At 38.8% G+C, this 21,836-nt stretch overlaps 1 protein-coding gene across 6 annotated transcripts in view; it reads right to left on the reverse strand.

The window, feature by feature from the left end:
* The window catches only part of TCTN1 (tectonic family member 1), a 135,922-nt gene that overhangs the window by 92,150 nt on the left and 21,936 nt on the right, over positions 1-21,836 (reverse strand). For all 6 annotated transcript variants that reach the window (XM_073565432.1, XM_073565373.1, XM_073565411.1 and 3 more), the window contains exons 5-8: positions 17,252-17,339; positions 16,951-17,057; positions 16,185-16,205; positions 14,846-14,971 (exon numbers count right to left, since the gene is read on the reverse strand). In XM_073565432.1, the coding sequence (XP_073421533.1) occupies positions 14,846-14,971; positions 16,185-16,205; positions 16,951-17,057; positions 17,252-17,339 (342 nt within the window). The remainder of the gene's footprint in view (positions 1-14,845; positions 14,972-16,184; positions 16,206-16,950; positions 17,058-17,251; positions 17,340-21,836) is intronic.

Raw genomic sequence — 21,836 nt, forward strand, 5'->3', positions numbered from 1 at the left:
AAAAAGCGGCGCCAAAAAGGTCACATGTCATCTGGTGCAAATGTCAGGGTTCAAAGTATCACAGTTGAACTAATGCACTAATTAATCTCAATTCATTAAAAGCAATGTTTTTATTATAGAAAAAAATGGAGAAAAGAAAAAAGAGAAGAAAAGAAGACCGAAAGAAAAAAATATATATATTAAAAAAACGAACTCATGACATCTAAAAAAACTTTTTGGCAAAGAAATGTATATCTTAGTGCACTGAACCACGGTCAGGTCATACCTGGCAGAGAGGGAGAAAAAGGACTAGTGGAGAAAAGATAAAATGTTATAATTAAAAATGATATGTATAATTTATTTGACAATAAAGGAAGCTTCCTTTTGCTTTTCATGTATTTTATTTCTATAATGTGGATGAATTAATTTATTCCTTTATATATTTTTACTATATATTTTTATATGCATGTTTTTATTTTTTCTGTAGAAAATAGTGTTATTTTTCCTGTATTGAAGAGGAGTGGTTTTTTTCCTTTTCCCCTCCTTTATCTTTCTCTCCCTCTGTATGAGGGACAATACGGGTAGCGATCCTGGTTTCCTTCATCGAACGCTACGCAAGTTCTTCGTAGTCAGTGTCTTTGCCCTCTTACTATCAGATATTCTGAATATTTGTGAATGAAACCAACGACTCCTTTTCAAGTGACGTGTGAGAGTTTTCTATAATCAATTGCAGTATCCACGGACACATATATATATTTTTTTTAATTGGTGATTCATACATTTTTTAAAAAAAGCAAAAGGAAGCTTCCTTTATTGTCAAATAAATTATACATATCATTTTTAATTATAACATTTTATCTTTTCTCCACTAGTCCTTTTTCTCCCTCTCTGCCAGGTATGACCTGACCGTGGTTCAGTGCACTAAGATATACATTTCTTTGCCAAAAAGTTTTTTTAGATGTCATGAGTTCGTTTTTTTAATATATATATTTTTTTCTTTCGGTCTTCTTTTCTTCTCTTTTTTCTTTTCTCCATTTTTTTCTATAATAAAAACATTGCTTTTAATGAATTGAGATTAATTAGTGCATTAGTTCAACTGTGATACTTTGAACCCTGACATTTGCACCAGATGACATGTGACCTTTTTGGCGCCGCTTTTTGAAATCATGCTGTATATAACCTGTGACAGTTCTGTTTGATCATATATTGTCATCCCCTGATGAAGAAATGGTATACATTTCGAAACGCGTTGGGAAATAAATGAATTAATCTTTCTCCTAAATATTGGATTGGTGAATTTATCTGGCAGCGCACAAAAGTCCGAGAATTTATTCCAAAATCTGATGTGTAAGCGGTCACAGAGCTGACCTTTGGACGTGCAGCAAGCAGATTACTGATCCTACATGCTTGAACCTCTCCTAAAAAGGGTGAGTATAATCTAAATTACTTTTCCAGCATTAACCCGGATAAGACCCTATTGCGCTCTTTGTGTTCCTTTAGTTTTGACACTTTGGAATTTCTCTGACGGTTCCTGGAAAGCGCCGCCGGTGTATAGGAACGTGCAGCAGCAGAGGGTCCGTTCCTTTGAGACAGAATGGAATACTTTCAAAGCAGACTTTCTTCGAGGGAAAGACTGATCCTGCAAACTATTGGCAACATTGGATTTTCGAACCACATAGAAGATAGCACTAATTCATTTAGTGAAGAAGAAACTAGGACTTTTCGAAAAATCTTTTTGAACTTAAAAGAAGCTATCAAGGAGGAACTGCATTACAGCCTGGATGCTCGCTTTTTATCAATCTATCTAGAGGAGAACATTTGTCCACGTGGACTAAGGTTAGTCTTTGACTCTCCTTTTGACAATGACCCAGAATTCACGCAACAATGGGACACTAATTTAAACAATTGTATGCACAGGATGATCCTACTTTTATACAAAAAACGATCTAAACTTGCAGAACTAGCAACAAGTAAGGTACTAGATCTATCCAATAAATTGAGTCCTTTTTTGAAACATCCAGAGTTTAAAAAAATCAACTCGAATGTTATAACACATATTATGCAAATAGAGCATGAAACAATTCTTAAAAAATCAAAAAAACTACAGAGAGATAGGGAAGACTATAGGAAAATGAATGAAAAAAATGAAAAAAATAAGAATAAAAATGAGACTGTCTCTGCTAAAATGGATATCACTATACCAGTGGAGAATATTGATAATAATATTAAAAACAAAGCAACAGTGAATCCAATAGAGGTAGTAAATTCTACTAAAACGGTAGAGACTGTTAATAATAAAAGAGGTACTGTGGATGGTAATAATGAATGTGATATGAAAAATATGAGCAAAAAAACTGTTACTAATATTGAAGTGATGACAAATGGAGATATAGATAAAAATATTTTTTTAAAACCACCACCTATTAAGACCACTAAAATGACGGCACCGCTTGTTGAAGCTATTAACCACCTTGAGAGCATTAAGGAACAAATGAAACGATTAAATGAAAATAAAATCAACAGTAATCTTATTGACACAATAAATCCGAACACAGATATGAGTAAAATTATTACACCCACTCCGATAGAAATTGCATCACCGGCACTTATAGAATTTCCTGAATCCACACCGATATCACTATTGGATTTTTCTATTTATGATAATGATTTATCTAATACAATCAACAGTGAATTGATTTTAATTGACAATTCCAACACAAATAATACAGCCACTGTTCCTTTTTTGCCACGAGCACTGAAAAGTACACAGATCAAAGATATAAAAAACTTTTTTTCTCCAAAAAATGGAAAAAGAAAAAAGGTCCTTTAGAGGAAGCAGAGGGGGGAGAAAAAAAGAAAGGGAAAGTAAAATAAGAAATAAAAGCAAAAATAACTATGAAAATAATATTTTTAACCTATCTTCATATCTCCTCACAACAGAAGAGAAGAAAGTTCTCTCCAAAGGTTTAACTTTCTGTCCTATGCATAAAACCAATGACTTTGATCTTTTCCTAGACCTACAAGTATTTATTAGGAAATTAACATTAAAACGACATTTCTTATTAAAAGAATCAAATCAGATATCAAACTCCAAAGATGATAACATGTCTAAAGAAAGTGATTTCTCAAATAATGAAATTATTGAAACTGGATTTCATTTGGATGTACCTGTCAAGTCTAATTTCTATCCCATTGAAAATAAGGGTCATTTTTTGAATGTATTTAATGATGTTGTACAAAAGAAATTTAAAGAAATTACCTCTATTAAAGACAAATATCACTATAAAAATAATTTGAATAGGGGCGAAAAATTGGCATTACAGGCATTGAAGACTAATACTGATATTATAATTCGGTCAGCAGATAAAGGAGGAGGGATAGTTATTCAGAACAGATCTGATTATTGTAATGAAGCAATGAGAATACTATCCGATGAAAAATATTATAGCAAAAACTCATTTGACATCATCCCAAGAATAAAACTAAACTATGATATATTAATCCAGGAGGGCAAAAAACGAACATTTTTAATAAAAAGGAATTAAAATTTCTTACTGTTCAAAATTCACGAATTCCTTTCTTTTATCACCTACCAAAAATTCATAAGAGTTTAGTAAACCCCCCAGGGAGACCGATTATTTCAGGGATAGGTTCTTTAACGAGCAACCTATCCCATTATATCGATAGAATTATGGTGACTAATGTTCCACTTTTAAAAAGCTACATTAGAGATTCTACTCATCTTATCCAATGTCTACAGCATATTCAATGGAAATCAGGCTATCTTTTACTCACTATGGATGTGTCCTCACTATATTCAAATATATCACACAACTTGGGGTTAGCCTGTTTTAACAAGATTTTAGTAAGAGACAATAGGTTGTCTAAAGATCAAAAGAAGTTTTTATTAAAAGGCATGGATTTTATTTTGAGAAATAATTATTTTACATTTGATGGATATTTATACCACCAGAAGCTCGGGACCGCGATGGGCTCGAAGGTCGCACCTACATATGCAAATATTTTTATGGGGGTTTTTGAAGAATTTTATATTTTTAATACCAAGTGGTGCAATAATTTAATCATGTATAAGAGATTTATTGACGACCTTTTCTTTATCTGGGATAACTCTGATAGTAGCATTAATAACTTTATTCATGACATTAATAACAATAACTGGGGACTATCATTTTCCTCAGTTTATGAACATGAGAGTATTAATTTTTTAGATATAACTATTTTTATCAAGGACAACACCATTTTAACCAAAACCTTTTTTAAAAATGTGGATATTAATAGTTATATTCCCTTTGATAGTGGACATTATGGAAAATGGCTGAGGAATATCCCAGAGAATCAGTTTAAGAGGATTAGAAAAAATTGTTCTAGCTTTGAGGACTTCAAAGATCAGGCTGATATTTTAAAAAATAGGTTCATGGATAAAAAATACCCCAATAATCTGATCAAAAGTGCTTATAATAGATGTGTCAATATACCACAAGACACTCTCATTTATGGACAAAAAATAGTCAAACCCGATAATAAAAAATTCATGACAAATTTTATTACTCAATATTGTGCCGAACACACAAGAATACGGAAAATTTTGTGTGATAATTGGTATATACTTTTAAATGATCCTATATTGCAAAAATTTCTACCTAATAATCCAGGAATAACTTTCAGAAGGGCACCAACTATTAAGGGATTGGTGGCCCCTAGTCGACAAAAAACTGAATTAACATTGAATCCAATTCAGGCCCCTTTGAAAGGGATTTATAAATGTGGAAGGAGAAATTGTCTCTGTTGTAATATTATTACTCATAGAGAAAAATCTGTAAAATCATCTACCACCAATGAAATTTTTCCTATAAAGAATTATTTGAGTTGCACTACGGAATTTGTGATATATCTTATTGAGTGTGGGTGCGGAAAACAATATGTTGGAAGAACAACCCAACCGCTACATTTAAGGGTTAACTCGCATAGATGTAACATCAAAAAAGGTTTTTTACAACATGGTCTTTCTAGACATTTCACTATAAAACATAATAAGGATCCAAGTGGACTAAAAATTAGCCCAATTGAACATATTCCTGTTAATTTTCCTGACAGGATAGGGCAATTAAATAGAAAAGAAGTATTTTGGATCTATAGGTTAAATACACTCAAGCCATTTGGTTTAAACGAAATTTCAGAGGTTTTTCTTTAGAATAGAATAAATTTGATGATTTTCTCTTTTAATAATTTTTAATGATGCATGTACCTGTTATTCAGAATTAATTTTATCTAATCTGGTATGTTTTAACCCCTTTTTTATGTGCGACTTTTTATTCCATGTATTTTATTTCTATAATGTGGATGAATTAATTTATTCCTTTATATATATTTACTATATATTTTTATATGCATGTTTTTATTTTTTCTGTAGAAAATAGTGTTATTTTTCCTGTATTGAAGATGAGTGGTTTTTTTCCTTTTCCCCTCCTTTATCTTTCTCTCCCTCTGTATGAGGGACAATACGGGTAGCGATCCTGGTTTCCTTCATCAAACGCTACGCAAGTTCTTCGTAGTCAGTGTCTTTGCCCTCTTACTATCAGATATTCTGAATATTTGTGAATGAAACCAACAACTCCTTTTCAAGTGACGTGTGAGAGTTTTCTATAATCAATTGCAGTATCCACGGACACATATATATATTTTTTTTAATTGGTGATTCATACATTTTTTAAAAAAAGCAAAAGGAAGCTTCCTTTATTGTCAAATAAATTATACATATCATTTTTAATTATAACATTTTATCTTTTCTCCACTAGTCCTTTTTCTCCCTCTCTGCCAGGTATGACCTGACCGTGGTTCAGTGCACTAAGATATACATTTCTTTGCCAAAAAGTTTTTTTAGATGTCATGAGTTCGTTTTTTTAATATATATATTTTTTTCTTTCGGTCTTCTTTTCTTCTCTTTTTTCTTTTCTCCATTTTTTTCTATAATAAAAACATTGCTTTTAATGAATTGAGATTAATTAGTGCATTAGTTCAACTGTGATACTTTGAACCCTGACATTTGCACCAGATGACATGTGACCTTTTTGGCGCCGCTTTTTGAAATCATGCTGTATATAACCTGTGACAGTTCTGTTTGATCATATATTGTCATCCCCTGATGAAGAAATGGTATACATTTCGAAACGCGTTGGGAAATAAATGAATTAATCTTTCTCCTAAATATTGGATTGGTGAATTTATCTGGCAGCGCACAAAAGTCCGAGAATTTATTCCAAAATCTGATACTGGTGAATGACTCATTATAATTCCCCTCCCTTTGATACGCATGTTTGTAGGGTTAGGGTTTAGAGTAAGCACCGAGTACTGGCACTGCCTAGCGTCGCAGTGCTCTCTGCTACTCTCACACATTAGTGCCTGAGGGCGCCATTCAGCACACGGCACTTCGGTACCGCAGGTACAGCAGCATCCGTTAGAGCGGTGCCGTGCACGTCTTATGCGCTTTCCAGTCCTAAGCTTAGGCTGGTTAGTGGTGTCCGCCAGAGCTGCGCTGTACACACTTAGTGCGGTTGAGCAAATATCAGCTGCACCCTGTGACTGTTAAGGCTAGTTTCACACTAGCGTTTTTGAGCGCAGCGACGGCCTGCGCACGGCCGCCGCTAAGCCCCGCCCCTGCCGCGCCTCCTCCGGTAGCTCCGCCTACCGGCGCATGACGCTGCATGCGCCCTGCGTCCCCTATCTTTATCACTGGGGCACAGGCCGTGCGCAGTATGCGTTTGGCGGCGCATGCGCCTTTTTGACGGTGCGCCGGCGCAACCAAACTGCAGCAGGTTGCATTTGGCGCAGGTCGGCGAACCGTCAAAAGGACGCATGCGCCGCCAAACGCATACTGCGCATGGCCTGCGCCCCCAGTGATAAAGATAGGGGACGCAGGGCGCACGCAGCGTCATGCGCCGGTAGGCGGAGCTACCGTAGGAGGCGCGGCCGGGGGCGGGGCTTAGTGGCGGCCGTGCACAGGCCGTCGCTGCGCTCAAAAACGCTAGTGAGAAACTAGCCTTACACAGCATTCTATAAGCATCTGTCCAGGCATTGCTGTTGCGGTGCTGAACGCTAGTGGGACTAGAGGGACTCTAACCCTGTGTCACTGGGGTAGAGTCCTGTGTCTTTGCACTAGCGCTCCCCTGCCGAGTCCTGTGAGGATAAACAGGCTCTGGCACGTGTTCCAGCGGCTCTGTGAGGTAACAGAGTTCGCTCCTGTTCACATTCGGTCAGCGGTTAACCCGTCGGTGTTTAGTTAATGCTCCACCATTACTAAGCAGCAGTTTTCCATCTCTGCACGGTGGACCTCGGGTTGCGATCGCACTTCCTTATTTTTTATATTTGGTGGGATCCGCAAACCTAACATGACTTTCGTTTATAATCCGTGTCAGATGCTTCTCAAAAAAGATTCCAGCAATAGTCAGCCAGCATGGACGTACTCCATTTTCCCTGGTACCTTTTCTCCATCAGCGCAATGTCCTGGTGAAATCTTTCACCATGATCATCGCTAATGGCACCAAGATATGCTGGAAAAAAGTCCAAGTGAGAATGTAGAAAATGCATTTTTAGTGACATATTGCATTTCATCAAATGATATGCTGTGAGCATGTTGTCCACGAGTTGTTCAAAGTTCGGTGCCCTGCTGTTGCCAAGGAAGTTGAAGGTCACATCTTTAAAGGCTCTCTCTCCATGCCACTTGTTCAGCACCTCGCAAAACACCATCAAAGCTACTGTCATTCATTATATCTCTGATCTGTGGGCCAATAAAAATACCTTCTTTAATCTTTGCATCACTTATTCTTGGAAATTTGTGTCACAAGTAAGAAAAGACTTCCGATTCTTTGTTCACTGCTTTGATAAAATTCTTCATAAACCCAAGTTTAATATGCAAAGGAGGGAGAAATATCTTTCCTGGATCAACGAGAGGATTATGTTTAACATTCTTCTGTCCAGCAACCAGGTTTTCAAGGAGCGGCCAGTCCTCTCTGAAATAGTGCATTTCTCGTGCACGACTGTCCCACTCACAAATAAAACAATACTTGCTATATCCAAGCTGCAGTCCAAGAAGAAGTGGAACAACTTTTAGATCACCACATACAGTGCCTTGCGAAAGTATTCTGCTCCCTGGAATTTTTCAACCTTTTCCCACATATCATGCTTCAAAACATAAAGATACCAAATAATATTGCAAGCCCCATTTTTCAGTTTTTGAATTTCCACAAACATTATAAATAACCAATAAATTTTGATCAACTTCACAATTGTGTCTCACTTGTTGTTGATTCTTCACCGAAAATTTGCATTTGGTATCTTTATGTTTGAAGCATGATATGTGGGAAAAGATTGAAAAGTTCCAGGGAGCCGAATACTTTCACAAGGCACTGTATGTTCCAGTTATAATTTCTATAATTAATGTGGGTCAACAGTAACTCCATATTCTCATACGTTTCTTTCATGTGTACGGCATGTCCATTAGGTATAGAAGGATAGATATTTCCGCTGTGTAGTAAAACAGCCTTCAGACTTAAAACTGACGAGTCAATGAACAGTCGCCATTTCTTTGGGTCATGTTCGCATCCAAGAGCAGCAAACAACCCCAAGACGTCGTTGCAAAAGGTTAAACTGTTGACATGGTTGAAAAATTGATTAAGGTCTTCTTGATGACTGAGAAAAACAGAAACTCTTGTCCTTGTAATAAGTGATTCCGTTCTTGTAGTCTTGATCCCAATAATTCTGCCTGCCTCTTTGACAATTTCAAATTTCTGTCCAAGTTACTCAGAACAGCTTGACTGAACAGATGTGGATTAAAATGTAGAAGGCTCAAAGTCTGGGTCTGGAGCAGTTTCTTTTTCCACTGACGTTGTTAGTTCATCTTTGTCGTCCTCCATTGTCCATACTTTGGGCAGCTTTGGAACACCAATACTTTCATCGTCTGGCACTGGTCTTATGGCTGAAGGAAGATTAGGATATTCAATTGATTTCTTGTTCTTCGCTGAATATCCTGTTACATTTGTAAGGCAGAAGTAGCAATCTGTTACATGATCTTTCTGCTCTCTCCATATCATTGGGACAGCGAAAGGCACTGAAGGTCGTAATCCATTCAGCCATGCTCTAAGTATGTCACTATTGTCTTTTGATTCCTCCCCTGCCCAGGAGATGTGGTATGCTTCGTACAGGGTCAGCCGAATGATTCACTGTGCCTGTGCAGAAATCGCATAACAAGTGCTTGCATAAATGTAGATCAGCGATTTATGTTATTTCAGTGGAAAATTCAGAATATACTGATTCAGAAAAAAGTTCATATGAGTTTTTAGAATTATAACAGAATATTATAATGTTTCGCATCATTTCTCAAAAGCCTTACGTGGTAGGAAAAATCTGAAGTCATTTCTCAAATCAGCATGAAAAAAAAATCTAACAAGAACACTCAAAATTGTCAGGGGGACAAAACCTTGGTAACACAGTGTTATTACATAATAAATATATATAAAGTGCTCTCAGTGAGAGAAACAAAATAGGAATCTTGTGGGTATGATACCTTTTAATGGCTAACAAATAATAGTGAATGTTGTTACAAAGCAAGCTTTCGGGACTGCTTATGTCCCTTCATCAGGCTGATATGACAAAATATTTGAAGAAACCTTATTTATATACAGTTTAAAGCACAACATTTCAATAAACAAACAATGAGCTTGAAGAGAGAATCCTTAATTGGGTAAGATCAGATAGGTAGTATGAAAAGTTCTGAAGATCAAAGGGCTACTTGGAGTAGATAGCTCAGATATGGTAATGGGTCATAAAACCTTCTCGCAAATTGAGTCCTGTGTGAATAGAATCAAAGATAGTAATGAATTTGTGTTCCCACACTCTCCGATGTGTCTGCGATTTAAAATTGCCTTTTAAAATGACAACTTTCATATTGCCTATGTTGTGTCCTGGACAACAGAAATGTTTAGCCACAGGTAAATGGGTTTTTTTTGTCTGTAATTGTATGACGATGAGACCTCATCCTTGCTCTCAGTCTCTGTCCTGTTTCTCCAACATACAGGCCACCCACAGGACATATATTGCATAGAATTAAATACACCACATTGGAAGAGGAACATGTGAATGTCCCTGGGATCTTATAGTCCTGCTGTGTGTTGGGAATTTGGATTTTGTCTTTGGTCTCTATATGAATGCAGGTTTTGCATCTTCTCCCATTGCAAGGATATGTTCCTCTTGGTGAATCAGAGGGCATTGAACTTCGGATAATGATGTTTCTTAGATTGGGAGGTTGCCTGTAACATAGCAAGGGGGGGTCTTTGAATAGTGTTTTTAACCGGTCATCCTTGTGTAGGATATGGTGAAGTTTCTTAGCCATTTTTCTGAGTATTTCAAGCTGTGGGTTGTAGGTCACTACCAGAGGTACACGATGATTTTCCTCTTTTTTTCTGTATTGAAGTACTTGACTTCTAGGGATCCTTGTGGCCCTAACGATCTGATCATCAATGGAGGTGGGATGGTAACCTTGATTTAAAAATGACATTTTAAGCTGGGTTAGGTGTTCATCCCTGTCCTTGGGACTGGAACAGATACGGTTATATCTGAGGGCCTGGCTGTAGACAATGGATTTCTTAATGTGTTTAGGATGGAAGCTGTCCCATTTGAGGTATGTGGGACGGTCAATTGGTTTCCGATATACTGATGTTTGGAATGAACCATTTTGGATTTTTATGGTGGTGTCTAGGAAGTTGATTTTTGTTTTTGAATGGTCTAATGTCAAGTTTATGGTTGGATGAAATTTGTTGAATTTGTCATGGAAATTTAGAAGTTCTTGTTCAGGCTCAGTCCAGATTATTAATATGTCATCAATGTAACGGAAATAGGCAAAGGATTTGATGGAGCAGGATGCTAAAAAGTCATTTTCCAGTTTAGCCATGAAGAGATTAGCATACTGGGGTGCCATTTTACTTCCCATAGCGGTGCCGGTGCGTTGTAGGTAGAGCTCCTCACCGAAAGAGAAAAAGTTTTGTGTGAGGATGAATCTGGTAAGTGCTATTACAGACTTGGAGGGGATCCCATTGGCCTCAAGAAACATTTGGCAGGCCGCTAGTCCATCTTCGTGTGGGATGTTGGAATATAAGGATTCGACGTCCATGGTGGCTAAGATGGTGCTGTCGGGGAGGGGACCTATCGTGGATAGCTTATTAAGCAGGTCTGTAGTGTCCTGTATATAGCTGGCTGTCTTCCTTACCAGCGGTTTGAGGATGTTTTCAATCCACCCTGAGAATTTTTCAGTTAGTGTTCCCACCCCTGAGATGATTGGCCTCCCTGGGTTGCCTGGCTTATGAATCTTGGGAAGCATATAGAAAGTTCCCATCCTTGGATTCTCGGGTATTAAGTCCAGAAGGTTTATGGGGTCTGTACATAGACCTTTGATGACTCTTTTCAACTCCCTCAGATATTTTGGAGTTGGGTCATCATCCAGTTTGGTGTAGTACTGTATATCCATCAGTTGTCTGTGAGCCTCTTTGATGTAGTCAGTTGTATTAAGGAGAACTATGGCACCACCTTTATCCGCAGGCTTAATTGTGATCTCCCTGTTGTTCTTAAGGCTGTGAATCGCCATTTTCTCCTGCAAACTTATATTAGATGTTTCCTTTGCTTTTTTGATATTGGATAAAAAAGCAAAGGAAACATCTAATATAAGTTTGCAGGAGAAAATGGCGATTCACAGCCTTAAGAACAACAGGGAGATCACAATTAAGCCTGCGGATAAAGGTGGTGCCATAGTTCTCCTTAATACAACTGACTACATCAAAGAGGCTCACAGACAACTGATGGATATACAGTACTACACCAAACTGGATGATGACCCAACTCCAAAATATCTGAGGGAGTTGAAAAGAGTCATCAAAGGTCTATGTACAGACCCCATAAACCTTCTGGACTTAATACCCGAGAATCCAAGGATGGGAACTTTCTATATGCTTCCCAAGATTCATAAGCCAGGCAACCCAGGGAGGCCAATCATCTCAGGGGTGGGAACACTAACTGAAAAATTCTCAGGGTGGATTGAAAACATCCTCAAGCCGCTGGTAAGGAAGACAGCCAGCTATATACAGGACACTACAGACCTGCTTAATAAGCTATCCACGATAGGTCCCCTCCCCGACAGCACCATCTTAGCCACCATGGACGTCGAATCCTTATATTCCAACATCCCACACGAAGATGGACTAGCGGCCTCCCAAATGTTTCTTGAGGCCAATGGGATCCCCTCCAAGTCTGTAATAGCACTTACCAGATTCATCCTCACACACAACTTTTTCTCTTTCGGTGAGGAGCTCTACCTACAACGCACCGGCACCGCTATGGGAAGTAAAATGGCACCCCAGTATGCTAATCTCTTCATGGCTAAACTGGAAAATGACTTTTTAGCATCCTGCTCCATCAAACCCTTTGCCTATTTCCGTTACATTGATGACATATTAATAATCTGGACTGAGCCTGAACAAGAACTTCTAAATTTCCATGACAAATTCAACAAATTTCATCCAACCATAAACTTGACATTAGACCATTCAAAAACAAAAATCAACTTCCTAGACACCACCATAAAAATCCAAAATGGTTCATTCCAAACATCAGTATATCGGAAACCAATTGACCGTCCCACATACCTCAAATGGGACAGCTTCCATCCTAAACACATTAAGAAATCCATTGTCTACAGCCAGGCCCTCAGATATAACCGTATCTGTTCCAGTCCCAAGGACAGGGATGAACACCTAACCCAGCTTAAAATGTTATTTTTAAATCAAGGTTACCATCCCACCTCCATTGATGATCAGATCGTTAGGGCCACAAGGATCCCTAGAAGTCAAGTACTTCAATACAGAAAAAAAGAGGAAAATCATCGTGTACCTCTGGTAGTGACCTACAACCCACAGCTTGAAATACTCAGAAAAATGGCTAAGAAACTTCACCATATCCTACACAAGGATGACCGGTTAAAAACACTATTCAAAGACCCCCCCTTGCTATGTTACAGGTAACCTCCCAATCTAAGAAACATCATTATCCGAAGTTCAATGCCCTCTGATTCACCAAGAGGAACATATCCTTGCAATGGGAGAAGATGCAAAACCTGCATTCATATAGAGACCAAAGACAAAATCCAAATTCCCAACACACAGCAGGACTATAAGATCCCAGGGACATTCACATGTTCCTCTTCCAATGTGGTGTATTTAATTCTATGCAATATATGTCCTGTGGGTGGCCTGTATGTTGGAGAAACAGGACAGAGACTGAGAGCAAGGATGAGGTCTCATCGTCATACAATTACAGACAAAAAAAACCATTTACCTGTGGCTAAACATTTCTGTGGTCCAGGACACAACATAGGCAATATGAAAGTTGTCATTTTAAAAGGCAATTTTAAATCGCAGACACATCGGAGAGTGTGGGAACACAAATTCATTACTATCTTTGATTCTATTCACACAGGACTCAATTTGTCAGAAGGTTTTATGACCCATTACCATATCTGAGCTATCTACTCCAAGTAGCCCTTTGATCTTCAGAACTTTTCATACTACCTATCTGATCTTACCCAATTAAGGATTCTCTCTTCAAGCTCATTGTTTGTTTATTGAAATGTTGTGCTTTAAACTGTATATAAATAAGGTTTCTTCAAATATTTTGTCATATCAGCCTGATGAAGGGACATAAGCAGTCCCGAAAGCTTGCTTTGTAACAACATTCACTATTATTTGTTAGCCATTAAAAGGTATCATACCCACAAGATTCCTATTTTGTTTCTCTCACTGAGAGCACTTTATATATATTTTTTTCTACTGGCTAACACGGTACCAAACCACTTTTTTCGTATTACATAATAAAACACATTGGTGAAAGGTGAACACCAATATCAACCCCCTCCCAACATGACAATTTTCTGCTTATTTTTTATGTATTTTCTTCTTACAAGAGACATAACTTTTTATTTGGTCATCAAGTACCAGTGATACCAAATGTATAGTTTTGTTTATTAATTTTTTTAATTTAAGTTGTAAAGTAAAATTTGGATGCTTGTAAAAAAAAAAAAAATAAAAAAAATAACTTGCATCACAATTTTCTGAAACCTGTAATGTTTTCATTTTTTGGTCAATGGAGCCGTGTAGGGTTTTTTTGTGTGGTGAGCTGACGTTTATCGATTTTGGTGTAGATATGCTTAAATTCCATTTTTTCCCCCAGTGCCGAGGTGGGTGAATTTGATTTTCATTCATGTATTTATTTCTGCATTATTTTTTTTTTTAATTTAACTTCATTTGTTAGTCCTCTTAGGGGACTTGAACCTGCGATCATCTGTTTATACTATACGCTGTAATAACCTAGTACTGGAGTTTATAGTTAAAATAACGGTGGTCTTCACAGAAGTACAGTCATGGCAGGCACTGTGGTCTATAGCAAGCCCCCAGCTGCTGTAAAAACCCATCGGCATCCCGCAAATGAGTCGCTGTAAATGAGATCGTCAGAAATCTGATGAGGCTGGTGTTCTAACTATAAAAATCCCTGTCTGAATGGCTGTATAATAATTTTTTTTAACATTTTCTTTCCTGGTATTAAAATAAGGATTTTCTGAATCTAGAGTTACAATCCTCATTTTAATATCGGTTTAGGGACTCTAAGAAGGATTATACAGCCATGACGACAATGATTTTTCAAAGTAAGTACACTAGCTTCATCAAATCTAATAAATCTATTTAATAATGTATGAAATAATAAATCTTTGCCTAAACATTACACAACAAAACGCAAATATAAAAGTACTTACCCCAAGAACAACATGATTGCATACTCCTGTAGTGTTGTCATAGGAAGGTATATAGTCACTAACATTTCCACGAAAGACGGCACCATCTATTGATCTTATTGCAATGGCCTGAAGACTCACATTAATCTGTAATACATCAGAAAAGACATTTGCCAAAGCCCCAGTATATACGTTGCAATGAAGCTTCCTGAAATGTAAAGTTATTTAAAGTACCACTCCGGCACGTTTTCTTTTATTTTGCTATTGGAGTGGTATCACTAATGTTAGTTCCCTGCCTGGAGTAGCTTTTCAGCTGCCATCTTCTGCTGTTCCCAGCACCGCTCTGATTCCTGCACCGCTAATTGTGACCTGCCGGATGGCTTCAGTGTTTGCTAGACGGACCAGAAGTCACTTCTTCTAAGTCTATGAGAGCCAGAACGGGGCCAGAGCGGTGCTCTCATAGACTTACACAGAGAGCTTGTGACTGTTACCCCTGACTTTCGGAAGCTGCGGTCACAAGATGACAGAATGGGGAATGAGAGCGGAGCAGCACTGGGATGAGCAGAAGACGGCGGCTGGTAAGTATTCTACTACACGCAGGGAACTGATATTAGTGGCACCACTCCAGCTGTGAAATAAAAAAACAACAACGCCCAAGTGGTACTTTTTATTATATATTTTGAGTATGTAAGAATATTGTACAAACAGAAATATTGTGCTTTGTGCATAAATACTTTGCATTAATTAAAATCTCTAAAAAAAAAAGTGTAAGGCAATGTGCACAAAATGTGATTTTCAGAAGCATTCTGCCTGAAAGCGCCCAGAAGGCACTCAGAAGACGGAACATATATGTTTTCATGTAGAAATGGCTTGCTGTGCATATGTTTAGGCTTCTGAGCGTCTTTTAACCATTTCAGTTTTACAAAAACGCCAAGCGTCTAAAAGAGATGACTTGACCACTCTTAAGGTGTTTTCAGCTCAGAAGATCTCCTATACTCTACAATGTAAGCCAATGGGAAGGCTCCAGGGTGTCATTTTGAGCGTTGTTGCAGAGTTTTCACTTGAGAAACCACTTTTGGTTTCTTCACTCTTGAATAGAGAGAAAGAAAAAAAAAAAAGAATACCAGAAAACACAAGTAAAAATAAATCCCCAAAAATTAAGGAAAAATGCTTAAAATCTGGGCACGAAATGCTAAAAAAAAAACAAAAAAAAAAACGACATTTAGGACAAAAAAACGCCGACATGAAGTGACTTTCTCTGGGAAAACCTGGCAGGTTCACTCAAGTTTAAAAGATATGTTATGCACACACCCCAAGTGATGCAAGAAACTAACAGAATGAAACAAGAAAACATTCTTACTGTATTCTGGAGGTTGGGCACCTGGAAAATAAAAACAAATGTAATGAGATTAAAAAAAAAATAAATGCATTCCAAACAAAGACCAGGATAATAATTTGAATAACAAAAACTATTATGTATGGCTTTCATAGTGTACCAGTCGTTTCAAACAGAAACTGTAGAAGAGTGGGGTCTGTGGTCTTCACCCCCATACCAGTGACCGCTGCTTTGGGTGCACTGGGTATCAGTGGCATAGCTAGAAGCTCATGGGCCCCAATGCAAAATCTCCATCAGACTCCAAATATTACAGGCCTTTCATAGTATTGTGTTTTCCTCTTACAGGCCCAAAAGAGACCTGTTGGGTCTGACTCCAACTGCTGAACCTACTATAGTTACACCCCTGCACATACCAGTCTAATATGGCTAAGAACTGTCCCAATTCTCACGCTCTATAACTTTTCACCATTCACTATTTTTGGGCAGTTCCTTTTCATCCATATAATCCCAGCATTATAGGTGCAAGAACTCCCTTTCCATCGCTTCCTAGCATGCCTTACCCCCGCCATTGTACACGGCTTGCCTGTGCTGAACAATTTCCACCTTTTATTTTTCTCTCTTCCCTAAGCCAGTCACATAACAGACATAACTTCCACTGATTCTAGGGTCTCTTCTCCATTTATACTGTAAGGGCATTCACACAGAACCATTACACATTCCTTGTGTACAGGGCTAGGTGACATGTTGGATCTTTACAAGTAAAGCATGATGATAACCTTTAATTACTTACAGTCAAGACTTCAAAGTTTGCGTAAGTTCCAAGAGTCAGGACAGGGATTGAGCAATTCTCTATCTCTATATTCCGACTACATGTAAAATCTTGGCTCTCCAAAAATCCTATTGAAAAAAACAAGTTTATTGGTACAATGTTCTAATACAGACCACATCCACCTGCTGGACATGGTCAGTGGTCTTCATCTCCATCCCAAACATCTGAAATAATATTAATCATTCAAATGGGTTTGTGAAACATGAAAAAAGCACAATAAAACACAAAGAAAGATAAAGTAACCAGCTAAAAGCGATCTTACCAACTGGGTTACTGTCTGTGCATTCACTTGTTCCTAGAGGAGCAGGGAGTTTTAGGTACGAGTCCTGAGTCAGGAGGGGGGAACCGTACTTTAAATAAATAAATTAAAAATAATGAACAAAATACATACATGCAGATTCTGACATGAATTTTAATAGTGTGTGTATATATACACTTTTATACATATAGAGTTAACTGTGATACAATTAACTGTAACCCATCAATTAGAGGGGATCTGTCTCCTGGATAAGGTGGACGGTGTTTGATCTCATTCACATTGCTCTCCTGAGTGTTCTGTTCTTTCTTATGTTTAATTCCACCATATGGTTCCAGTGAGTAATGACCTTTTTACTTAGTGTTGACTTTTTGTTTTTTTTGTTAATTTTCCAAGAGTGCATTACTCCCGGGTTTCTTTGGGGACATGTCTTTAGGCCACCCTGCATCGGCATAATTGATGCCCTCTCTCTTATCAGAAAAGAGAGCCCTCTGATAGGATCAGCACCAACATTACTGCAGTGCCCATCCTTTCAAGTCTACACTAGTGATGAGTTACGTGCTCGGATACGGTGTTATCAGAGCATGATTGGGTGCGAATAATATGTTCTAGTGCCCGTGGCTGCTCGACAGCCGCAACACATGCAGGGATTACCAGTTTGTTAAGACAGCCACAACACATGCGGAGATTGCCGAACAGCCGCGAAACATGCAGGCGCAAGGACACAAACATATTTTTCGAGCACGCCAAAGATACTCGGCTAGCATCCGAGCATGCTCGGATAGCACATTATCAGACCACGTTCGCTCATCACTATTCTGCACCTCCTAAAAATGCTCTTTGCAGAGAAATCACAGACTGAAATGACCATTTTTTGATATTGAAAAATGACTGAAAAAGGTGCAGAGCGGAAGAGCAAGAGGATGGTTCAAAAGGCGGACATCACGTTTGTTGGCTGCACAGTTTCCATGTTTAGTCACACCTTCCATTTTGACTGGAGGGTTGCTTTAAATGTTTCCAAAAGCAAACAACCATACAATAGATGTAAGAAATCCATGTGTGTAGCAGAACGACACAAAAGCCGCCGGCTGGTTGTGCAGGTGGACTGTTTTCAATGCTATAATTGGGTGGATTGTCTCCCTGCCATTGGGTCTTTTTAAGAAACCTTTAGTCTATTTGCTCAATAACGAAGTCATTCTTCCAGCAACTAAAATAAGACGCATGGATTATTTACTCTGCATAAGATTATTTACTCTATACGAATATATATCCAAAATTAAAGGTTTTCTTCATTTGATGTGACAAAGATATAAAGATAAACAGGATGGTAGAGCTCATCTTCTGCCTATCAGAAACTTACAAAATATCCCCTCGCCCCTCTTCCCATCTCATTCAAGTTCCTTTCTTGCTTAAGTTTCTAATCTTAATTACATAACCAGGTTGTCTATTTTACAACATGTAAGGAACCACTTCTATGATACAATATTACTAGAGAGGATGCTTATGTAGATGATCCTTTTTGTATCTAAAAAGTAAGTAAAACTTGCAAAAAAAAAAATCCTAACAGAAACACACTAAAAAGAGAAGTACCATGTTCAAACCCACTGCAATCTACTCTGTAACAGGACCGCTCTTCTCTCTACTGGCGGAATGCAAGTACAGTAAACACTGTCTGTATTCCGGTGGTGTGGAGAATATGATGTCTCCATTATGGCTCCTACAAAGTAGCTGAATTTATCCCTCCGGTAAAGAGACCGATAAGATCTATACATAGAAATTGTGGTAATATCCAACAATTTCCAGAAACATTTCTGCACTTTATGTTGTTTCAAGAAGTTCAAAACTATACAGTCCTAGCTGAAAGTGTTGGCACCTTTGAAATTCTTCCAGAAAATGAAGTATTTCTCCCACAAAATTATTGCAGATACACAATGCAAAGATTGATCAACTCCTCCCCTTTTTACCTGGTTTCAGCTGTGATTTTCATATGGACCACGCCTTTTCCTTGCCACAGGTTAGTTTGAACGAGCATCACATGCTTGAAACAAAGTTGTTTACCCACAATTTTGTCTGGACCATTTTTGTGTGAAATTATGTCCAATTTGCCTTTTTTACACACAAAAGGAAATAAATATCTGTAATTGCATTAATTTTCTGGGAGAAATACTTCATTTTCTGGAATAAATTTTAGGTTTTAGGAAATTTCTGGGTGGTTCGTCAGCAGGCATCGGTTCTACAACTCTGTAACGCAGCCACGTGGTCATCTCTGCATACAGTGGGGAAAAAAAGTATTTAGTCAGTCAGCAATAGTGCAAGTTCCACCACTTAAAAAGATGAGAGGCGTCTGTAATTTACATCATAGGTAGACCTCAACTATGGGAGACAAACTGAGAAAAAAAAATCCAGAAAATCACATTGTCTGTTTTTTTTTTTCCTTTTATTTGCATATTATGGTGGAAAATAAGTATTTGGTCAGAAACAAAATTTCATCTCAATACTTTGTGATATATCCTTTGTTGGCAATGACAGAGGTCAAACGTTTTCTGTAAGTCTTCACAAGGTTGCCACACACTGTTGTTGGTATGTTGGCCCATTCCTCCATGCAGATCTCCTCTAGAGCAGTGATGTTTTTGGCTTTTCGCTTGGCAACACGGACTTTCAACTCCCTCCAAAGGTTTTCTATAGGGTTGAGATCTGGAGACTGGCTAGGCCACTCCAGGACCTTGAAATGCTTCTTACGAAGCCACTCCTTCGTTGCCCTGGTGGTGTGCTTTGGATCATTGTCATGTTGAAAGACCCAGCCACGTTTCATCTCCAATGCCCTTGCTGATGGAAGGAGGTTTGCACTCAAAATCTCACGATACATGGCCCCATTCATTCTTTCGTGTACCCGGATCAGTCGTCCTGGCCCCTTTGCAGAGAAACAGCCCCAAAACATGATGTTTCCACCACCATGCTTTACAGTAGGTATGGTGTTTGATGGATGCAACTTAGTATTCTCTTTCCTCCAAACACGACAAGTTGTGTTTCTACCAAACAGTTCCAGTTTGGTTTCATCAGACCATAGGACATTCTCCCAAAACTCCTCTGGATCATCCAAATGCTCTCTAGCAAACTTCAGACGGGCCCGGACATGTACAGGCTTAAGCAGTGTGACACGTCTGGCACTGCAGGATCTGAGTCCATGGTGGCGTAGTGTGTTACTTATGGTAGGCCTTGTTACATTGGTCCCAGCTCTCTGCAGTTCATTCACTAGGTCCCCCCCGCGTGGTTCTGGGATTTTTGCTCACCGTTCTTGTGATCATTCTGACCCCACGGGGTGGGATTTTGCGTGGAGCACCAGATTGAGGGAGATTATCAGTGGTCTTGTATGTCTTCCATTTTCTAATTATTGCTCCCACAGTTGATTTCTTCACTCCAAGCTGGTTGGCTATTGCAGATTCAGTCTTCCCAGCCTGGTGCAGGGCTACAATTTTGTTTCTGGTGTCCTTTGACAGCTCTTTGGTCTTCACCATAGTGGAGTTTGGAGTCAGACTGTTTGAGGGTGTGCACAGGTGTCTTTTTATACTGATAACAAGTTTAAACAGGTGCCATTACTACAGGTAATGAGTGGAGGAAAGAGGAGACTCTTAAAGAAGAAGTTACAGGTCTGTGAGAGCCAGAAATCTTGATTGCTTGTTTCTGACCAAATACTTATTTTCCACCATAATATGCAAATAAAATGAAAAAAAAACAGACAATGTGATTTTCTGGATTTTTTTTTCTCAGTTTGTCTCCCATAGTTGAGGTCTACCTATGATGTAAATTACAGATGCCTCTCATCTTTTTAAGTGGTGGAACTTGCACTATTGCTGACTGACTAAATACTTTTTTTCCCCACTGTATCTTTGCTAAGTTTCACAGGGTCCACACTTTTGCTTTGGCAGATGCAAGTCTAAGCTGGAAGATACTACAGGCAGCGATTGTTCAAGCTGCAGATTGAGCTACAGCGAAAAAAATGTCTGAGATAACAGTAAAATTCCGGTAAGTTTCTTTCCGACCCCAGGGACAGCTTTAGAACATCCCTAATGAGGCGACCGAGAAGTAAACATTTTTTTACTCACCGTAAAATCTCTTTCTCGTAGCCTCTATTGGGGGGACACAGCACCCACCCCTGGTTGCCCGGCCGGGCGTGTAGTTATGTTGTTCTTTGGATGGAGTGTAACGGGCCTGTCACACTAAGCGATATCGCTAGCAATATCGCTGTAACGTCACTGGTTTTTGTGACGATATAGCGATATTGCTAGCGATATCGCTGTGTCTGATACTTACCTCCGACCGCTCCCCCGCTGGTTATCGCTGGACGCGCGAGAACGTCCTGGACCGTTTCTCGTCATCAGCTTCCTGCTGGGCTTCCTGTGGCGCCGACGAGCGACGCGTGGACGCGGGCGGGAGGACGCAGGATCGCCTAGTGTGACAGGTAAGTAGCGACCCCCGACCCCTGCGATGTCGCTGGTGAGATCTGCCTGTGTGGCAGCTCACTAGCGACCACTTAGCGATGCACCAGCGATCCTGACTGCGCCATATCGCTGGTCGGGATCGCTGGTGCATC

This window comes from Dendrobates tinctorius, unplaced genomic scaffold, assembly GCF_039654945.1.
Source record: "Dendrobates tinctorius isolate UK_male_01 unplaced genomic scaffold, ASM3965494v1 ptg000003l, whole genome shotgun sequence".
Taxonomy (NCBI): Eukaryota; Metazoa; Chordata; class Amphibia; order Anura; family Dendrobatidae; genus Dendrobates; species Dendrobates tinctorius.